At 37.0% G+C, this 21,069-nt stretch overlaps 1 protein-coding gene across 11 annotated transcripts in view; it reads left to right on the top strand.

Annotated features, from left to right (window-relative positions):
- LOC148848440 (5'-3' exoribonuclease 4-like) overlaps positions 1-19,980 on the top strand; it is a 31,362-nt gene extending 11,382 nt beyond the window's left edge. For 10 of the 11 annotated variants that reach the window (XM_088948588.1, XM_088948587.1, XM_088948586.1 and 7 more), the window contains 9 exons: positions 2,286-2,414; positions 2,496-2,572; positions 2,801-2,841; positions 16,041-16,115; positions 16,198-16,355; positions 17,576-17,680; positions 17,789-17,861; positions 18,517-18,599; positions 18,738-19,980. In XM_088948588.1, coding sequence (XP_088804714.1) covers positions 2,286-2,414; positions 2,496-2,572; positions 2,801-2,841; positions 16,041-16,115; positions 16,198-16,355; positions 17,576-17,680; positions 17,789-17,861; positions 18,517-18,599; positions 18,738-19,431 — 1,435 coding nt within the window. In that variant the 3' untranslated portion in view covers positions 19,432-19,980. The remainder of the gene's footprint in view (positions 1-2,285; positions 2,415-2,495; positions 2,573-2,800; positions 2,842-16,040; positions 16,116-16,197; positions 16,356-17,575; positions 17,681-17,788; positions 17,862-18,516; positions 18,600-18,737) is intronic. The other variant, XR_016100400.1, reaches the window with a different exon arrangement.
- Positions 19,981-21,069: the final 1,089 nt, after the last annotated feature.

Raw genomic sequence — 21,069 nt, 5'->3', positions numbered from 1 at the left:
CTAAGAATTTCTTCTTCATAGAAAACTGCCTTTAGTTGACCGACATCTTCTTGAGATCAATGTTTTAAAATGCGGAGTCGTCACGAGGCATTCCACTACCTAGAGGTGTGAGGCAGAAGAAAAGGAAGGAGGGTTTCATTTTTCTATATTTTTAATAAAAACTTTTTATATTAAGAAGAATGAAGATGCATAGCACTAGTTGAAGGGGGGGGGTCCTGTCGAAATTGGGCTGCATTGAATAGGGGGGCTGGGGGGTGTAGCCCCCCTGCCAAGGTGGCTTGGGGGATTTGCCCCTGTCCCACTTAACTTCCACTTATCTTTTCTTGCCTTCCCTTCCCGTTTTTCTTCTCTTTCTTTCTTTTTCTTTCCCTTTTCTTTCTTTTCCTTTTCTTTCTATTTTTTTTCCTTTTTTTGTCTTTTTATATGAGATGCGCATAAGGCACATGAGTCGTACGCCTCTAGTATGCCTCATTAAAAAAGCATATGAGGTGCACACCTTAGAGGTATCAACACCTCTGGCATACACCTCAGGGCATTTTGGGGATGCCACGCCTCCAGGCGCACGCCTCCCACGCCTTTTAAAACACTGCTTGAGATAAACTTCTAAATTTCAGCTCACCCAGCTTTGGTCTCCTTGTCCACCCCTACAGGGATTTTTATTGAAATTGATGATTACATTTCTAATTCTTTCCTCCCCCTCAATTACCTCTTCCCCTTCTGTCTTCTCCTCCCATCCTTCTGGGTTTTAGTCACAGAAGGATATTCTGTCAGGTTGTTCATTACTTGTATGAGATTAGAGTCATCCTTTTCTGTTTCCTACCCAAAACCGATGTTTCACAATAGGTGTGAGTCTTATGACAAATTTTGTTCTTGTACATCCTCTTGTTTACACTCTTGTTATTGATGTATTCTGTTACTTGCTTCTCAAAAGCATAGAATTTGCATAACGTGAATCATATAAACCATAATATTCATGAATCAAATTGTAATGTGGACATGATAATTGTATCGTTTTCCAAGGAAAGGATCAAATCAGGTTAGGACCGTAGGACCCTCCTTGGAGTGTCAGACCATTGGTTAGGGAAACCTCATTAAGGGTAGATGTCTAAACCAATGTTTTAAAACGTGGAGGCGTGACGCAAGGCATTCCACTACGTAGAGGTGTGAGGCGTAGTTCAGAATGCAAGAGGCGTAAGCCTCCCGAACACGAGGAGGCTTACGCCTTCTTAAGAGGAGGGGAGTTAGGAGGAGGATGAAGAGGAAGGGGGGATCTCATTTTTTCTTTATTTTTAATAAAAATCTTTTATATTAAGAAGAATAAAAATGCATAACATTAGTTGAAAGGGGGGGTCTTGTCGAAGCGGAGACTTTCTTTCTCCTTATCTTTTCTTCCCTTCCCTTCCCTTTCCTTTTCTTTTCTTTCCTTTTCTCTTTTTTTCTTCTCTCTCCTTTTCTTTCCCTTCCCTTTCTTTTCCTTTCCTTTTTTTTTTCTTTTTTTTTTTTTGTTTTGTCTTTTTATATCAGACGTGCATGAGGCGTACGCCTCTAGCATGCCTCATGAAAAAAGCACAAGAGGTGTACACCTCTTGCACCTGAGGCGTACGCCTCAGAGGTGTCAGCGCCTCTGGCATACGCCTCAGGGCGTTTTGGGAGCGCCTCGTGCCTCCAGGCGTACACCTCCCATGCCTTTTAAAACACTGGTCTAAATGACTTGTGCAGGCGGATTCCCAAATCTGTTAATTTCCTAGCTGAAAGTTTAGCCAGGGCAGGTGTTGCTAGGCAGTGGTGCCATTGGGAGATGCAAGGTTCAGGGTTGTGCTGAAAGTTTATGATTTTTATTTATTTATTAAGTATGGACAGTTTTGTGCTGTTTCTTTGTAACGTGCCTGCTGTCTGTTAGGGCAGGTCAAGTCATTTTTTATGATCATTATTAGACATTGCTGTTAATTTCATAAAAAAAGTATGGCTAGGAATGGGAACCCTTGGGATAATGAATCATACTGTAAAATGTAAAGTTTTAATATTTATCAAAAAGATCGTAAAAGTTTACAAATATGGCTTTCATGTGTTGCAAATCTTGACCAGTGGAGGGAATGTCAATTATGTATTCCTTTCTAGATTCTTCATTTTGACGTATATAATTATATTGTCCCTGATTTTGATTGCATTGTATTCAATACATTTCTTTTGAGTGTGGGTTGGAATTCAAATGCTTTATTATTGTACTTGTTTTGTCCTTGATTGCATTGCATTTTATTCCAATCATTTAATTTGTAATTTTGCAGGTTTTATCCTTATCATTATGCTCCATTTGCTTCAGACTTTTATGCACTTGATCAATTGAATATCCACTTCACACTAGGGGAACCATTTAAGCCATTTGATCAATTAATGGGTGTATTGCCGGCTGCAAGGTTGACAATTTGGTTCATCTTTTTTTATTCTTTTATTTTTATTTAACAACTCTGTATGTGATCCAATTTGTATATGTGTAGTGCACATGCACTCCCTTTATTTTACAGGAAATTGATGACAGACCCATCATCACCTATTATAGATTTTTATCCAACTGGTAGGATATACCTGTCTATTTTTGCTTTACATTAAATATTGCAAGTATTGATAAGAGCAATGGTGGTATTATATGGACTCTGAGGCATGATGCCTTAAAGCAACGAGGGGCAAGAAGGTTCTGTGTTTTGCCCTTTTGTGCTTTAAAGTCTCCATGCCAGTCCTGTGTTGATAATATCATTTTTTTATGATTACTCATTGTAGAAGCTAACATGAGCTTGAATGGCAGATTTTGAGATTGATTTGAATGGAAAACGTTATGAGTGGCAGGTAATGGTTTGTTCTGTTTTAGTTTTATATTACATAGGTCAACTTTATCATCAATTATGTTTTCTTGTATGGCATTTTGTGAAACATCCTGAAAACTGGCATTTTTATGTTTGCTGATGAAATTATGAGATCCCCTATGAAAATCAAGACCTTCATATCCAATGCAGCAGACAAATAAAATTTCTCCAACAATGCAAATTTGCTTATTCTCAGCTCTTGCATCAACCCAAATTCCCTGGTCCTAGGAGTCAGGAGGGCTCTTTTTTGGTGCTATGGGGATACATGGTCATGTGTAATTTCTGATCCTATCAGTGAGGGTGTCTCTATCATAGTCCGAGAAATTGCTTCAGGGTTTCAGATGAGCTATGGTCTGGTGTGAATTGCCCATGTGACATTGGGTACTTTATTGATTAAATAAAGACATTTACAAGAAATTATCTATAAGGCCTCGTTCGTTTACTGCCATCTTACTTAACCTGGGTAAATTCACTTACCCAGGTAAGTGTTTCCTGGGTAAAATTTACCCAGGAAAGTTTATTTACCCATGTTCTTTTAGTTGAAACTTACCCAGGTAAATTTCACACTCCAACTTACCCATGTTCTTTTGTCTCACCAACTTTCTTGGGTAAGAGGCCAATATGTTACACTATTGCCAAAATTACCCTTTTGGCCTAAATGAATGTTTTTTGTGGAGGTTTTGTTTTATAAACCTGTGTAATAGGTCCATGCCATATCAAAAGGAACCCAATCAATCATAAACCAATCACTATTGCCAACATTACCCTTTTTGGAGGTTTTCTTAATACCACTAATCAAAGAAAGATCTGAATTAAAAACAAACTAGAGGTTCATCCTGATTGGTGATTAACCCAGATTTCAATCTTAAATGAGTGTTTCGATTCAGCCTGAATGTATTTTTTTCCTTTGCTTCAAAACCCATCCGGAATCAAGACACTTGTTATCTGATAGAGTAATTCCATTTGAATGCTAGCTGCAGTTGGCTGGAATCTGGAATTCTAGATACCCAAATGCGGGTTATTGACCATGAACAAAGCTACAACTATGGAATGAAATGCATATTCGACTACAATCAACCAAACAGAATGGTGGATGTTTTAGATCGGTTCCAAGTTGTAAAAACCACAACAAGTTCACAATAAACATGAACATAGATTGCTAGCAATGTGAATGAACCAACTTCGAAGTAAATCGAGAAAAACATGGATTGATTCAAAGGCAACCCATGACTCACCTTCAAGGGTGGCAGATTTGTTGACAACCCTCTCTGTTCATCGAAACAACCCAAGATTCAGAACCCGAATCGCAGAGAAAAAGACATGGGAAAGTAAACTTACCCACCTCTGAGGTGGGTAAGTTTTTCCCTGGTAAGTGGCCTTTAAACTTACCTGGGGGAAACTTTATTTTCCGTGGCCCCACACGTTTTTGCAAAAGAACACGGGAAAGTTGGGTCAACTTTCCCATTGACCAACTTTCGCACCCCAACATAGCGGTAAACAAACGGGGCCTAAAAAAAGATATTTACAAGGTCTGTCATAGCACTCCAAAAAAAACTTCTTTACGTTTACCGTCTCTCTATGCCATAACCATTGAATTCACACCTCTGATTCCCCATACCCCAGTAAAAGTTCTCCATATTATCCCCTTGCAACAACTTTTTTCTCCATGTTTGATTTTTTTATTTCATGCTATTTTTGAAACAACCAATTAGAAACTCTCCTTTCTCTTTTAAAAATCTTCCTAAAATATCTCTCTTACACGTCCCCAATAAGCTAAATCATCTCCTCTCCTAAAATTTCTCCCAAATTATCTCCCTCACCTAAAACTTCCTCCTAAAACATCTCCTAATCTCACAATAAGCCAGCTAATTCTAACACCTCTTTCCCCACCCCTTATGTCTCTCTATCTATTTCTATCTCTATCTCTCTTTACTCTTTAAATGCATGCATTTAGTTTCTTATCAATGTATTAAAACGTTAATGTTTAAGTTAATTTTTTTTTCAATAGTTTAGGTTGAATCTTAAAAATTGAAATAAGTTGAGTAAAAATATCTAAAAACGAATAAGACAAAAATAAATAATAAAAAGACAAATAATAAAACTAAAGTAATAAATTTTAATAATTAAAGGTATTTATAATTATAAATAATATTTTCATATTGGCATCACATTTATTAATTAATTATAATAATTTTATAATTATAGTAATTAAATTTAATTTCATTTTGATATTTTTAACATAATAGAAAAATTCAAAATAAATTACTACTTTTTAATTTTAACAATAATAACTGTTAAAAATAATTATAATAATACTATGCTTATTTATAATAACAAAATCTAACATTATTAATAGTTTTAAACAATAATGAATTGAGCATAATATCATAACTTAAATTGTGCATCAATAGTCATTTATCAAAAACAATAATTTAATATTAGTGAAACCCAGAGGGCCTTCATTCAAGGGCGACAAATAATAGATCGGATCCTAATCGCGAATGAGTGTGTGGAGGAAATGAAAAGGTCTAGGAAGAAAGGTTTCATTTGTAAATTGGATCTTGAAAAGGCCTATGACTTGGTGGACTGGGAGTTTTTATTAGAGGTGATGAGAAACTGTGGATTTGGGGACAAGTGGTGTAGTTGGATATGTGGGTGTATCAGTACCTCCCACTACTCTATTCTGGTAAATGGTATGGTGAGGGACTTTCCAGCTTGTAGGGGTGTCAGGCAAGGGTATCCACTCTCACCCTTCTTTTTTACCTTAGTAGCCGATGTGATTAGTAGGATCATTACTAGGGATGACAGTGAATATGCCATTAGGGGATGGAGAATAGGGAGACACCAAGTCCCAATCACCCACCTTTAGTTTGCAGATGACCTAATGATCTTCTGTGAAGGAGGTTTTAACGAAAAGGTGGCAAATCTGAAGGAGCTAATCAAAGGATTTAAACGGATTTCTAATCCGAAAATGAATTTGGAAAAGAGTTGCATAGAAGGTATAAACTTAGAGGGGGGGGGGGAGGTCGAGGCTATTGCGGAGTGTCTTGAGTGCTCTATCTCTGCTTGGTCTATGTCATACTTAGGGCTTCCATTAGGGGCAAATCCTAGGGAGAGTAGATTTTGGACCCCAGTGCTAGAAAAGTTTGAGAAGAGATTAGCCTTGCGGAAGAGGAATTATATATCTTTAGGAGGGAGAATTACCTTAATAAGAGCTACCTTGGCTAACCTACCTACCTATTTTTTGTTTGTCTTTAGGATACCGGTTAGGGAAGCTAGGAAGTTGGAGAAGTTGATGAGAGATTTCTTGTGGGAGTCGGGACAAGAAAAAAAGGATCATTTGGTTAATTGGAAATTTGTGTGTAAAAGTAAAGAAGGGGGGGTTGGGACTTGGGAGGGTGATTGGAAAAAATCAAGCTCTATTAGGGAAATGGTTGTGGCGATGGCCATTGGAAAGTGAGAGGCTGTGGCATGAGGTGTTGGGAAGCAATCATAAGAGTTCAGAGAATGGATGGGATGCTGGTGTATCAAGGCAGGCTAACCTCGCAGCACCTTGAAAGGCCATTCACAACACCCTTCCTCGATTCCTCAATTTTATCAGGTATGAAGTTTGTTCTAGCAACGCTGTTTGTTTTGGGGAGGATATTTGGGTAGGAGACCCCCCTTTAAAGGACTTTTTCCCTTTGCTATTTTATGTTTCTTTGTATAAAAAAGGTGGTCTCAAAATTTGTCTCACCATTGGTAACACCCTTAGCTCCTGATTGGGATTTTGGGTTTCGTAGAGGACTAAGTGATGATGAAATTGAATATCTCTCTGACTTGCTATGTTGTCTTAATCAGGTTTGCATGGATCCCTCCAAGCCAGATAAAAGGGTGTGGACTCCTAGACCCAATGGAACCTTTACTTGTGCTTCTTTCTTCATGTCCATCTCTCAACATTCTACTCAACAACCTTTTCCATCAAAGGAAATTTGGTGCAGGCCAGTTCCTCCAAAGATTATGGCGTTTTGTTGGGAAGTATTTCATAGGAAAGTAAACACTCTAGACAACCTACAAAAGAGAAGACCTTTCCTTTGTATTTCTCCCAGTTGGTGTATCCTCTCTAGAGCTCATGGTGAGGATTGTTACCACCTACTAATATCTTGTCCCTTTTCTACGGACGTTTGGGCTTGGCTACTTTCGTTGTTTGGGAGTAGTTGGAGTCTACCAACAAAAGTTCGCATGCTCTTCAACCATTCTACTTTCTTTTGGTCTACAAGAAGAAGGAGACTTATGTAGAGATGTGCTTGCGGTGCCCTGATTTGGACTCTTTGGGAAGAAAGGAATGCTAAAATCTTTCAAAAAAAGGAAGGGAGTAGTTAGGAATTGAAAGACTGTGCTGAATAGGGCAATACTTTGGCTGAAGACTGTGAAAATCTTGCATCAATTCTCTTTTAATGACATTTGGAGAAATTGGTCAACAGTAGCGAGATGTTCACCCCTAAAGGACAAATCAATTACAAACTAGTCTCCTCCATTTGAAGGCTCAGTGAAGCTGAACTTTGATGGAAGTAGCATGGGTAATCCAGGATTATCCGGAATGGGGGGTGTTTTGAGAAATGAGAAGGGAGAAATTCTGTTGCTCTACTCAGGTCCTTTAGGAGTTGGGGGCTCTATCAGGGCAGAGCTATTAGCTGTTGTACAAGGGGTGCAATTTGCAAACTAGCAGGGGGTACAACACCTAGTAATTGAAGGGGATTCCAAAGTGGTGGTGGGTTGGTTGAAAAATCCTGATGATGATATATGGCACTATAAGAATGAAATGAAGAAATTTAGTTGGTTGACAAGGAATATGTTGGTCTCTGTACAGTGGGTGGGGAGATCAACAAAAACTTTGTTAGATGTGTTAGCCAAGCAAGGGGTAAATAGGGAAGAATTGTTTTGGGCTCAGCTATGATTCCTATATTTCTTTCCTAGTTTACTTGTAAGATTCAAGGAGGGGCTTCAACTCATGCGTCTCTTTGGTTGTATGAATTCACAACTCTAAATCATCTTCTGAATTAATAAATTTACTATTATTCATAAAAAGCAATAATTTAATAAATAAATTGAAATTTAATACATGCAAAATTATTAATTTAAATTGATTTTTAAAATAATGTAAAATAAACACAACAAGCTGGGTTCAGAACAAGTTTGCCTTCACCCTTCCACTACACTGTTGTAACAAAGACAAAAATTTCCCAAACATTAAACAAGTAGAATTGGAAAAATTAAAATATTAATTCAGTTTGATATTTTTAGTAATTAATTATTCATAAATGCATGTATTGTTAAAAATCAATGTATTCATATCAATAATTATTGAACAATGAGTTTTTAATATTTAAATATTACTTTATTATAATATGAAATTAATCTTGCTTCAAAAAAATAATATGAAATTAATCATATATTAGTGTTATTTGAAATTGATAACTATTTCCTAAAATTTCAGTGGTTTAATGATAATTATTTATTTTTTTAAATTTTCAAAAAATTAATTTTCAAGGAAGGATTTTTAAGATATTCAAAATTTCTCTCTACTTTTTATTTTTGTTGTGTAAACAATAATAAATAAATATTTTTTATTAATTTATTTCTTTGTTGGTTGTAGCAAGGACTTAGACAGTTAGCCCCGCGGAGCAACAATTTTTAAGCCTTCCCTGATATCTTTCAGATTATCAATTGATATATTTTCTAGAGAGTGAAAGAATTTGGTATTCCCATTAGAGTGTGGAGGTTGGAGGGGAAGTGCTTTCAAGGGAGGAGGAAATTGTGAGTCTTTGTGAATCACTTCAAAGACAATTATGGAAAAAATGAGGGGGAAAGAGATCCCTTGCCTGAGTTGGAGGACCAGATATATTATGGAAAAGAAGAACAATTTTCTTGATAGGCAATTCCAAAGCTCCAGGACCAGATGGCTTCACTATGGCTTTCTACCAATGTTCTGCAAATTGTAATCGTATCGTAAATTGTATAGAAAGTTGTCATACCTGTCAAAATCATATCATAAATCGTAACCGTACCGTAAATCATAAGATTGTTTCTATTTTTTACAAACTTGTCAAAAATTAAATATATGTACTCAACACAATAGAAGTTATTTTAAGTATGTGAAAAGACTAAACATATATGGAAAAGAGTTTTTTAAGTCATTTCTAGCATATATGTACCTAACACAATAGAAGTCTAAGATGATATAATGGAGTTTGACTTGAAAGTCAAATAGCCCACATATAATGGCTCTTTATCCAACACATGACAGGAAACAAACTTAATATATAGTCTTAAATAATGTGAATAAATCAATTTCTAGTAAGGTCTTTAAAACCAGTCACCCTTGACAAAACTAAACATAAAGAAAACAAAATGACAAAGTACAGAACTAATTCTTAATTGAATTGATTTGAATCACATGAATCATATAAATCATAAGATGTACGAATCAAATTGTAGGGTTCAAACAAAAAGCGTAACATTTTTGCATAAAAGGATTTTAACAACATTAGGCATGTAGTGTTTTCAATTGATAGATCCAAAACCCTTGGACCAGATGGCTTCACCATGGCTTTCTATCAAGATTGCTAGAATGTGGTCAGAGAAGACCTTTGTGTTGTGTGTAAGGAATTTGAAGTTGTAGCAAAGTAAGCCCTGGAGTTAATGCCACTTTAATAGCTCTAATCCCTAAGAGAAAAGAAGCAAAAAACCCTAAAGCTTTTAGGCTGATTAGTTTGGTGACTAGCATTTACAAAATCCTGGCTAAAGTGTTATCCTTGAGGATTAAAGTAGTGCTACCCTCCATCATTAGTCAAGCATAGGGAGCTTTCGTGCAAGGGAGAAATAACATATCAGATTCTAATAGCGAATGAATGTGTGGAGGATATGAGAAAGTCCGGAAAGCAAGGGTTTGCTTGTAAGCTGGACTTAGAAAAGGCCTATGATCTAGTGGATTGGAGCTTCTTACCAGAAATCCTAGGGTGTTGTGGGTTTGGAGTCAGATGGTGTAATTGGATAAAGGGATGCATAAGTTCTTGCCATTTTTTGGTCTTGGTTAATGGGGTAGTCAAGGATTTTTCCCAGCTCTTAGAGGTTTAAGGCAAGGTGACCCCCTTTCCCCGTTTCTTTTTACCCTAGTTGTAGATGTCTTTAGTAGCTTGATCTCGAAGGCAGACAGGGAATGTGTAGTGACTCATTTACAGTTTGCTAATGACCTAATAATCTTTTGTGAAGGGGGTGATAGGGGAACAATAAGTAATCTCAAGTCTTTGATAGAGTGCTTTGAGAGAGTATCAAATTTGAAAATAAATTTGGAAAAGAGTTGTGTGGTGGGAGTGAATCTGGATGAGAGGACCCTTGAGTCAGTGGCTGAGTCTTTAGGTTGTCCTATTTCCTATTGGCCTTTACAGTATTTAGGTCTTCTCTTGGAGCCAACCCTAAAGAGAGCACATTTTGGGCCCCGGTTTTAGAGTTACCTTATTGAGAGCTTGTGGAAAAGGAACTATATTTCTTCAGGGGGTAGAGTTACCTTATTGAGAGCTTCCTTAGCAAACCTGCCGATTTATTATTTCTCTGTGTTAAGGATTCCGGTTAGGGAAGCCAAGAAACTAGAGAAATTAATGAGAAATTTTCTATGGGAGCCAGGGGAGGAAAAAAAGGACCACTTAATAAATTGGGGAATAGTGTGTAGGAGGAAAGAGGAAGGTGGATTGGGACTGGGGAATTTAGTTTTGAAGAATAAAACACTCCTAGGAAAATGATTGTGGAGATGGCCCCTAGAACAGGAGGGACTTTGGCATGAGGTGATAGCTAGCATACATGGCAGTTTGGGCAATGGATGGGATGCTGGTGATTCGCGTCGAGCCACTCTGGCAACTCCTTGGAAAGCAATTCAGAGTATTCTTCCTCCTTTCCTCAACTGTATTAGGTATGATGTCAATTCTGGTACTTCTGTTTTGTTTTGGGAAGACATCTGGGTGGGTAATTCTGCCCTCAAGGACAGTTTCCCTTCTCGCTATTCCATTTCTTGCTACAAGGGTAAAACAATTTCTCATTTTCTCCCGTCATCTAATACTCTATATTCTTTGAGTTGGGACTTTGGGTTTCGTAGGGGTTTGAGGGATCATGAACTATCTTATGTTTTAGACCTGTTGTCTTTGCTTGAAGGTGTTTTTCTGGACCTTTCCAGTTCAGATGTGAGACTTTGGTGTCCAAATCCAAAAGGTTACTTCACATTTGCTTCCTTTTTCAAGTCCCTTTGCTCTCCCTCGGGACAAGTGGGGTTCCCAGCTAAGGAGATTTGGTCTAAACCTGTACCTCCTAAAATTACTATGTTCTGCTGGGAGGTTTTCTATAGGAAAATCAACACTTCAGATCTACTGCAGAAGAGAAGGCCTTCTATGTGTTAGTCTCCTAATTGGTGTGTACTTTGCAGGGCTAATGGTGAGGATTGCTCTCACTTACTTTTAACTTGCCCCTTTTCTGATGCTATTTGGGTTTGGATCTTTGCTTTGTTTGGTTGCAGATGGAATATGACCACAGCCATATGTCAGATCTTTGATCCTTCCTTGTGTGGCCCACAAAAACTGGTAAAACAATGTGGAGAACCATTAGAGCTGCTGCTCTGTGGACAATTTGGGAAGAAAGAAATGCGAGGAACTGGAGGGCTGTGGCTAGTAGCAGTAACAGAAAGAACAGGGCACTAGATGTGTGGATACCCCCTTCAGAAGACTGGACAAAGCTGAATTTTGATGTAGCAGCCAAGGAAATCCAGGGCCTTCAGGGATTGGTGGGGTGCTGAGAGATAAAGATAGTAACATTTTAGCTTTGTTCTCAGGCTCTGTGGGTATAGGAGACTCTATCAGAGCTGAGCTCCTAGCAGCAGTACAAGGCATTCAGGTTGCGGATCAGTTAGGAGTTCAGAATTTGATTATTGAAGGAGACTCCAAAGTTGTTGTGGGTTGGCTAAAAAATCCAAATTCAGTGATCTGGTGCTACAGGGGTATTATGAGGAAAGCTAAATGGTTCTCAAGGAACATGAATGTTATTTTTCAGTGGGTGTGTAGAATAGCTTACACCATAGCGGATGGGTTAGCTAAACAAGGGGTATAAAGGGAACAGTTATTTTGGGCAGCTTTGTAAATTTTTTGTTACTAGTCTGAGGTAGTACATTGTTGCTATTGTGGAGAGGTACCAGATCATGCCCCTCCTTTGGGAAGGCTGTATTGTAATATCCTATTGATTTTATTGAATAAAATTTTAATCATTTATAAAAAAAAACATTGTTTTCTACCAAAAATGCTAGTATTTAATCAACGATGACTTATTGGATGTTAGCAAAGGATTACAGACCAATTAATTGGGAGTTCCTTTTGGAGATTATGGAAAAGTTGGGTTTTGGAAGAAAGTGGATAAAAGGTTGCATAAGCTCATGCCACATATCTATCTTAATCAGCGGTGTATCAAGAGATTTCTTTACAAGCAAAGAGGGGATTGAGGCAAGGGGACCCTCTTTCTCCCTTGCTCTTCATGTTGGTAGCTGATATGCTAAGTAGAATGATCTCAAAGGCAGATGAAAATAATGTTATAAGGGGTTGGAGAGTAGGGAGGCAAGAAGTAGATGTGACACACATCCTTTTTGCAAAATGATATTATCTTTTGTGAGGAAGTGGGGATTTGTGGAGAAATCTGAAAGAAATCATCTCTGCTTTTGAGTCTAGCTCCAGATTGAGAATAAACTTGGGGAAGAGTTATCTGGTAGGGGTAAAATACACAAGAGGAAGAGGTAGAAGCTTTAGCTGATTGCTTTGATCAGAAGCTTTACCAGTTATCTGGTAGGGGTAAATACCCAAAATCTTTTTTTTTTTTTTTTGAAGCCAGTCTTGTAGAAGTTTACAAAGAAGCTTGCAGTCTAGAAGAGAAACTATATCTCTTTTGGGGGAGGAAGGATTACTTTGATTAAATTGACCCTTGCAAATCTTCCAATTTATTTCCTCTCCACATTTTGAATCCCAACCAAAGTAGCATGGAAGCTAGAGAAAATCATGAAAGATTTTTTTCAGAAAGATTTATTTATCAAAAAAAAAAAATCATGAAAGATTTCCCTTGGGAACCTGGGGAGGAAAGGAAAGATCACTTGGTGAAGTGGGGAACAGTGTGTAGGCCTCAGAGTCAAGGGGGACTAGGTATAGGAAACTTGAAACATAGGAATACAGTTCTACTTGGGAAATGGTTGTGGCACTTGCCTGAAGAGGAGAGTTTGTGGAACGAAGTCATAGTGAGGTACTTCCTACCTTCTTAAACTTTACAAAATTTGATGTGGGAAATGGTAATAAAGTCCTTTTTTGGGAGGATGTTTGGGTGGTGGAAGATAACAGAGTCTGGACACCTTCCCCTTTCCAATCTTTCTCTTGCGCTTCTTTTTTTGACACTCTAGTTTCCTTGGATTCATGGAGGAGAATATGGAGTAAGCCTATTCCCCCAAAAGTCCAAGCCTTCTGTTGTGAAGTCTACCTGGGGAAGATAAATACCTTTGATATGCTCCAAAGAAGAAGGCCAAACAAATGCCTATCCCCCCATATGTGGATTTTATGTTAGGGCAAATGGTGAAACTACTCACCACTTACTACTATCATGCTCTTTTGCAAATTCTTTTTGGTCGTGCATCTCTTCTCTGTTTGGTTGCAGGTGGGACCCTCCACAGGCCTGTGAGACACTTTTCAACTCGACTTTCTTCAGGCAAGAAAAAAAGAGAGGAATATTGCTATGGAAGACAGCAAGGACAGCAACATGGTCACCATGGGAGGAAAAAAATAAAGATTGTTTAAAGACAATGCAAAGAGCATGGAGGACATTATTGAAAGCATAAAGATCAAAACAGCAATCTGGGTAAATTCCTTGGAAGCTTCCAAATTGATGGGAGTAGATGATATTATTAAAGCCTGGTATGAAGTGGCAAATTCAGCAGCTGTGAAAGACAGAGTAGTCGTGCACTGGAAGCCTCTTCGACCAAACAGACTAAAGCTCAATTTTGATGGAAGCTCTAGGAAATCCTGGGCTGTCAGAAATAGGAGTGTTCAGGGGTGAATCAGGGAAAATGGTAACTTATTTCAAGGCCTGAAACTAGAAAAACAGCGGGGTTTTAAGAATTTAAAAATAGAAGGTGGTTCAAAATTAGTAATTTCCTTATTTATGAAAAAAAATAGTAATTTCCTGGATGGATGGCAATAATCCAGGTGTGTGGAAGTTCAGAGTTCAGACATCTAATAAGAGAAATAAAGTGCTTAGCTAAGGATCTTGATGCAAGGTTCAAATGGGTCAAGAGAACAGCAAATGGGATGGCCGACACTTTGGCAAGGCAGGGGGGGATCAACTATTCTGGGCAGACTTGGGATAACCTTGTAAATTGGAAAAAAGCTGTGCTTTTCTTTTGTCTAATTTTGACCTGAATCTGTATTCTCTTATCTCATAATGAAACAAAATACCTTTGATTACGGATAAAAAAAACAATTAATAAAATTTATCAAATTTCTTCTTTTCCTGTGAAATCTCTAAAATTTAGTGTCTTTGCTAGCTACAAAATGCTTCCTGGATTACTGATGCTGCTGCTTTCAAAATTAAGCTTTATTAGATTTAAATTACTTATACGAGATACCAAATGAGAAGCATGTCAAGTCCCTGAGGTAGAGAACATTGGAGCATTCTCTATCATCAATCAGTAAGTGCATGGTTCACAATTTCATTATTGGTGGGCATTTTTCCATGCATATGGAAAAATTATGGAGATGGTTGCTAATTTCACTAAGATATTGGGAAAATCTAGAAACTCAAGATTTTTTTTTTTCTAAAAACATGGAATTAGTTTATAAATCTTCAAGGAATCTTTCAAAGAGAATGTTTTCTCTTTGTCTCTCATTCAGTCTTTTAGCCATCTTCACTAAACCAAATATGTCGCTTAGTTGCCAATTTGACTTTTGTCTATTTGGCAAGGTTCAAAATATCGATACAGGGGTCGGTCTAAGGCTGGTCTACCCCCTGAACCAGGTCACACCCCGATACAATCCCTGTAGGGGCATATCGTTAAGCCCCCGATACAATACGATATGCTCAATTTGACTTTTAGGTTATTGTGTTTTGATTAAATTGATAATAATCCCTTGTAATTATATGCACTGTCCTTTTTCTTTTGAATTATAGTGACCTGGTAAGTGAATCATATCAAATCCTTTAGGAAAGTATTTTTAAAAAATTATGATGATTTCAATGAAATATCGAAAGGCTTTTGGTAATGTTGTAGAATTTTAAACCTTAAATATATTGTCAAAATATAAAAAATTAGGAAAAATAGATTCCCGAATATTTTTGTATTGTTACCTAGAAAATTGGGGATATTTTGTGTAAATTTCACCAAATCTCGCCAACATTGCATTAGAGACTTGACTTTTTGGATGAATACTTGACTAGATTTTTTTGATGAATGAATACTTGACTTGACTGTAGATTAACTAATAAATCTCCATAAGCAAATGAATATAGGAAGAAGAAAGAATGAATGGAGGAAGAGAGAAAAGAGGAAAAGAGATTCACATGTGAGATGTTCAAAATGGTTTTCTCTGCCTCGCACGATCGTCACCTTGAAACATGAGGCTTGCACCTCTTTCTGACAAAGGCGTAAGCTAATTCCAAAGATATGAGGCTTAAGCCTTGAGGCAAAATCTGAGAGCCTCTCCTCAAGGTGTAAGCCTTTCAAAACCATGCAGGCTGAGCGCCTGAGTGTAGATATTAAGGATGCCAAACCTTGCAAGTAAATAATTGAACTTAGGCTTAGCAAGTTCAATGTTGATCATGGTACTGGACTATGTGCCACGTAAATAATTGAACTTAGGCTTACCATTCTGATCATGGTAAACTGGATTACGTGCCATGTAAGTTGTTGTTTGATTAGCACCATATGATTGTATAGACTATAGGCCCCTAAAAAATCTACTCTCAAATATGAAGAAGAGATTTCAGCCACAGCATTTTAAGCTGTAGCTTCACACTAGCTTTACAGTATATATGACTACAATTGGCTGCTTTTTAGTTCTCCATGCTCATCTAATGTATCTGCCTAGTTTTACATAGATCGCCTTCTCGACTCTTACAACTATTTTCTTGTTTTGACAGGCTATTTGTAAACTACCATTCATCAAGGAATCTCGCCTTCTTGAGGAGATTGCAAAGGTGGAACACACCTTAACGGTAATATTTGAGTACTTTATGGTTGTTTGACTTTTTTTTTCTTTTTGGAACACTCCTTAACTGCCTTCAATTCTTGTTGTAGGATGAAGAAAAACAAAGAAACAATATAGGGTTGGATGTACTCTTTGTTCACACTGTACATCCTTTATCTGTGAAGATCTTCTCTTTCTATTGGAAAAAGAAAGATCATCCAAAGGTGTCTAAAGCTAAAGTCAAACAGAAAATTGATCCAGTATTGAGGTTTGTAAATCAAAACAATGCAAAATTAAATCCAAGTGTTGTCATTAAGGATGTAAACGGGTCGGGAACTTGGGATTCCATATGAATTTGATTCATCCTAAATCCAACCCACCCCACTCTATACCAAACCTCTCCATCCCCCAAATGCATCTATACTCAACAAGGCTTTTTTCACAAATGTTTCAATCCCATTGGGGTAACAGATCATGTTCGTCATTGGTTAATCAACCCAAACCCAATCTTACATCTGATTAAGGTTGATCTTACCTTAGACCCAATAAGGTCAGATTAATATTCTTTTATCATTTATCCTGACCCACTGGTATCCCAAGTTGTGGCATGATATATTTTCATATTAGTCTAGAGATTTGTTCTTACAAGGGCTGAGCATGGCCCGGTTTGGTTTGTTTCCATGGAAGAACCTGGCACCTACCCTGTAGGGGTCGGTTCCAGGTTTTTGGAACCGGGACCTACCCTGTGAAGGTCGGGTTCCAGGGTCGGTTTTGGCCTTGGTGGTTCCGGGGTTGGTTCCAGGATCTGCCCGTGGAATCTGTTCTTTCTTTACTCTTCCCCCCTCTAAAAAAGGAAGCGTGTTATTTAAAAACTTTATTTTCAATAAATATAATATATAGTTTAAAACACATATCATCATTATTGATTAAATTGAGTAATTTAATGTATTTATTATCCATTATTGTTATATGGTTCAAAACTTAACTTATATTTAAATTTTGTAAAGATTACCTTTTACATTACTTATTGTACTCATTCGAAATCAAGAGTTTGGAACCAGACCTTACCCTGTAACATATTGGGTAGTGTCGGTTCAAGGCCAATTTGTGGTCGGTTCCATTTGGTTCCAGGCAGACCCCCTACCTATTTGCTCACCCCTAGATTTGTTATTACTATTACTGTACAATGTCATTGGTCAACCTTAACCCATATGTATATGTTTCTTCTATTTACATTTAATTATTTGATTTGTTATGAATTCACCATTACATATTTTATCTGAATGTTCAAAAACTAAATAACTTGAAGTTGTAGAGTACTTAAGCTGTCTTGGATCTGGCCCCCTCCTGCCACCACCCCCTGGAAAAAAAGAAAAACAAAATATACAGCTTTGCCTCAGTGATGTTGGGGTCAGTTTCGTGTCTATTTTTTTGAACTGTGCCGACTATGATTTATTATTTTTCTAACAATATGGGGATTGCATGCAGTGGTGGAATGAATGGGTTCATGTGTATTTCTGATAAACCTGTTTGGTTTCTAGAAATTGATTCACCAATAGGAGACATGGAGAAAATAAGAAATAATAAAATTATGTAAGTTTCCTATTCATAGTTTTGTCTAGTTTTATTTTTTGAAATGCAAGTTATAAATTACCTTATTTTCTTTTGTGGTTGAGGGTTTTTTTTTTTTTTTTGTTTCAGTTCTGTTTTCTACAAATGCCCTCGTTTTCACTGTCACATCCCTAGGCCTCCAAAAGGAGTTGTGTTTCCAAAGGTGTGTAGTGTCATTAATTCTTTTCTTCTACTTTCAGTTTTAATGATTCAATGCTTGAATATATGTAAAGTTAATGGCGGGCTTAACCAAGCCTCTAGCATCATTGTTAGCTTTAGTTAGCTAAATATAAGCTTTCAACAATTTTTTTTTTTCTTTTACCGAAGTTTTAATGATTCAATGCCTGATATTTGTAAAGTGAACCACTTGCTAAAGCAATCCAGCTTTATCCCAGCTAGGGGTGTAATCGGGTTGAGTCGAGCCAAGTATTGAACTACTCGAGCTGATTATAAATAAATTAATATTAAAAATTATAAATTAATCAATTAGGTATATTAAAAATAAAAATATATTTTAAAAATCAATTATAAATGTACTTATTTATTTTTTAAATAAGTTAGTATGAAAAATTAATGTTTATTTATATTATAATTACAAAATATATTATTTTATTGTGAGCCCGATTAGGCTCACAAGCCACGAGTATGCTTGGCTCACTTACACCCCTAATGCCAGCAGTCCTCTGAGCTTGAGCTTTCAAATGCTTGGACTAGAAAAATGAAAAATAAATAAATAAATAAATGCTGATTTACCCTCATCAGCTTACTAATTCATTCAATTTGCACTCTCTTGGTTATTGTGTGGTTTTATTGCACAGTTGATAAAGAAGCAGGGTAAACTACCAGCAACGGTATTATTACATGGGCAATCAGTTACGCAGGGACCTATTTGTTCTGAAAGGTGAGAACTTCTAATGAAACCTCCTTTTACTTAAAAAGTACTTGCATGATCTTCCTGTATCCAGGGCACCTGTTTCGGTTTTGCTCCCTTAATTTTTTTTCCTCTTATGCTTGTTAATATGTTTTTTCACGCAACCAGGTCCAAGTGCACCATTCTCGGTTCCAACTCAGACTCTGGTCAAGTAAAATTTGATCGTGAGTTCGTATTAGACCATCATACTGAAAAGCAGCAAAAATTCATGGGGCCTAGCCATGTCATGGCAGATGGCTCCTTCCATCTGTCGAACTCAAAAGAAGCAATTTGTGAGGAGATCGATGGTGGTATACAAAGTTCAAGTTGCATTACTGGCAACAAAATTCGAAAGAGGAAACGTGGAGAAAAGAAACAGGTGGACAATGGTTTTGATCTGGTAGGCATCATGGCAGATGGCTCTGTGTATCCGTCAAACTCGGAAAGAGATTGTGATGAAGAGATCAAAGACGGAAAACTAAGTTGCATGACTGACAGTGAAAATCAACAAAGGAAACAGGTGGACAATGGTTGTGAGCAGGTTGCCCAAGTCATTATCAAGAGTTCTGCATGTAAGCCAAACTCAACAGTGACAATTGGTGAGGAAATCCGTGATGATAAAGTAAGTCATATCATTGGCATCCAATCTGAGAATAAGAAAAATAGGAAAAATGGTCTCGTAGAAGATGGCTGTTATCAGGTGGACCATGTCATGGGAGATGGCCCCGGATATCAATTGAACTCAAAGGAGACAGTTTGTGAGAAGGTGATAAATGATGGTGAAGCAGGCAGTACCACCGGCGGCCAGAATCTGAAAAGGTAGCGGAAGAAGAGGAAACAATTGAGCGATGGCTTTGATCAGGTGGCCCATGACATGACAGATGACTAGCGGAAAAGGAAAAAGAATAGTATGAAGAAACAAGTTGGTAATGGCTGCATAACTGAAAGGCTTCTGCATCTCACTGGCTACAAACTGAAGCAGAGATGGGAAAAGAAAACAGGTGGCCGATGATTGCGACCAGCAAAGCTTCACTATCGAGAAAGAGTGAAGCGCAGTAAAACCCAATTTTGGTAGGGCAGGTGGATCGCGTTTTTTATTACTTGGAATTTATTATAATTTATAACGAGTTCTCTCCGTCTCTGACCGGTGATTTTAATCATTGAGCATTGTTGACAAACCATCCGGCAGGGTCAGGGTTTTGGTCTCCTCTGTTTCTATCAAGGTGGCAATTCTAAGAGATTGTACTGTGTTACTCTTTTGGATATGTATTGATATGTTAGGAAAACTCAAATAAATTTCAGAAAAATATGTATATCAATTACACTAATTATAAGATTCAGGTGACAATAAAAAAGATGTACACGTAAGAAATGTATTCTAAAATTGTTTTTCCTCAAAAAAAAAAGATGTTGATTATGTGAAGACTTAATCATAATGACCCACTTTGTAAACGTTGAAAAATGATGTTTTAACTATATATTTTAGTTTTCCAAGATAAAACTAAAATATGCATGTCCATTTGTATATCCAATTTCTTACAAAATATAATTTGTAATTTTGTATTAATATTAGTATTTGTAAATACAAATTTTAGTAGTAATTGTTTTGACATTCATTAACAAAAGTTCAAAAGATAACTATGACAGTAATTAGAGCACGGCAAGTGATAGATTTGCTGCTGTAGTTTTCTACTTGAAGACTAATTGTGGGAATTGTGGTCTAAGTATAGAATTAATTAGGAGTTACTGAGATGAGATTGAGTGAAGGTTCGACTGTCTAAGACAAACATGAATTCGCAGTGGGAAGGAATCTACTATTTTGGGTTGTAATTTTGCTGTTTGTATTTGAGAGTTAAGAGAGTTTATCTTTTCCTCTAACCCCCTTCACTTTCTTTATTATTATAATAAATCAGTTTTTGTTATTCATAAAAAAAAAAAAAACTAACGCTTTGGACCTTAAGGGTTTTTGGGTTTTTTTTGGAGTTCATCCATTTCAAAACATATTGAAATGCTGTTTATGGGTAAAACAGTAAACCATAAAAAAATGAGAAAATAAATCTTCTAGAAAACAGCTGCATTTCCTTCTAATTCCAACTCCATTGCTTTGGTAGTTCAATTCGACGTCCAAAGCCATGAGAGCTTTCTGATTATTGTATGCTACTGATTTCAGTTGTGCTTGCTGCCCCGAAAGCAGAAAATAAATTGCAATATTTCATTCAAGAACGAATAATGAATTCAATGGAAAAGGGGAGAGGAAAAAGATCTCTAAATGAGGGGAAGATAGTGTCTTAGAGGGCTTAAATCAAGAAAGTTGGTTAATGAAAACAATTAGTTGGAATGTAAGGGGTTTGGGTATTACTAGAAAAAAGAGGCTGATTAAGGAATTACTTAGGAGAGAAAGACTTGATATCGTGATGCTACAAGAGTTCAATTAGTTGAACTAGATAGGAGGTGGGTCAAA

This window comes from Nelumbo lutea, chromosome 6, assembly GCF_056320005.1.
Source record: "Nelumbo lutea isolate HS-2025 chromosome 6, American lotus-T2T, whole genome shotgun sequence".
In the NCBI taxonomy this organism is placed as follows: domain Eukaryota; kingdom Viridiplantae; phylum Streptophyta; class Magnoliopsida; order Proteales; family Nelumbonaceae; genus Nelumbo; species Nelumbo lutea.
This window is presented reverse-complemented; position numbering and strand designations above follow the sequence as displayed.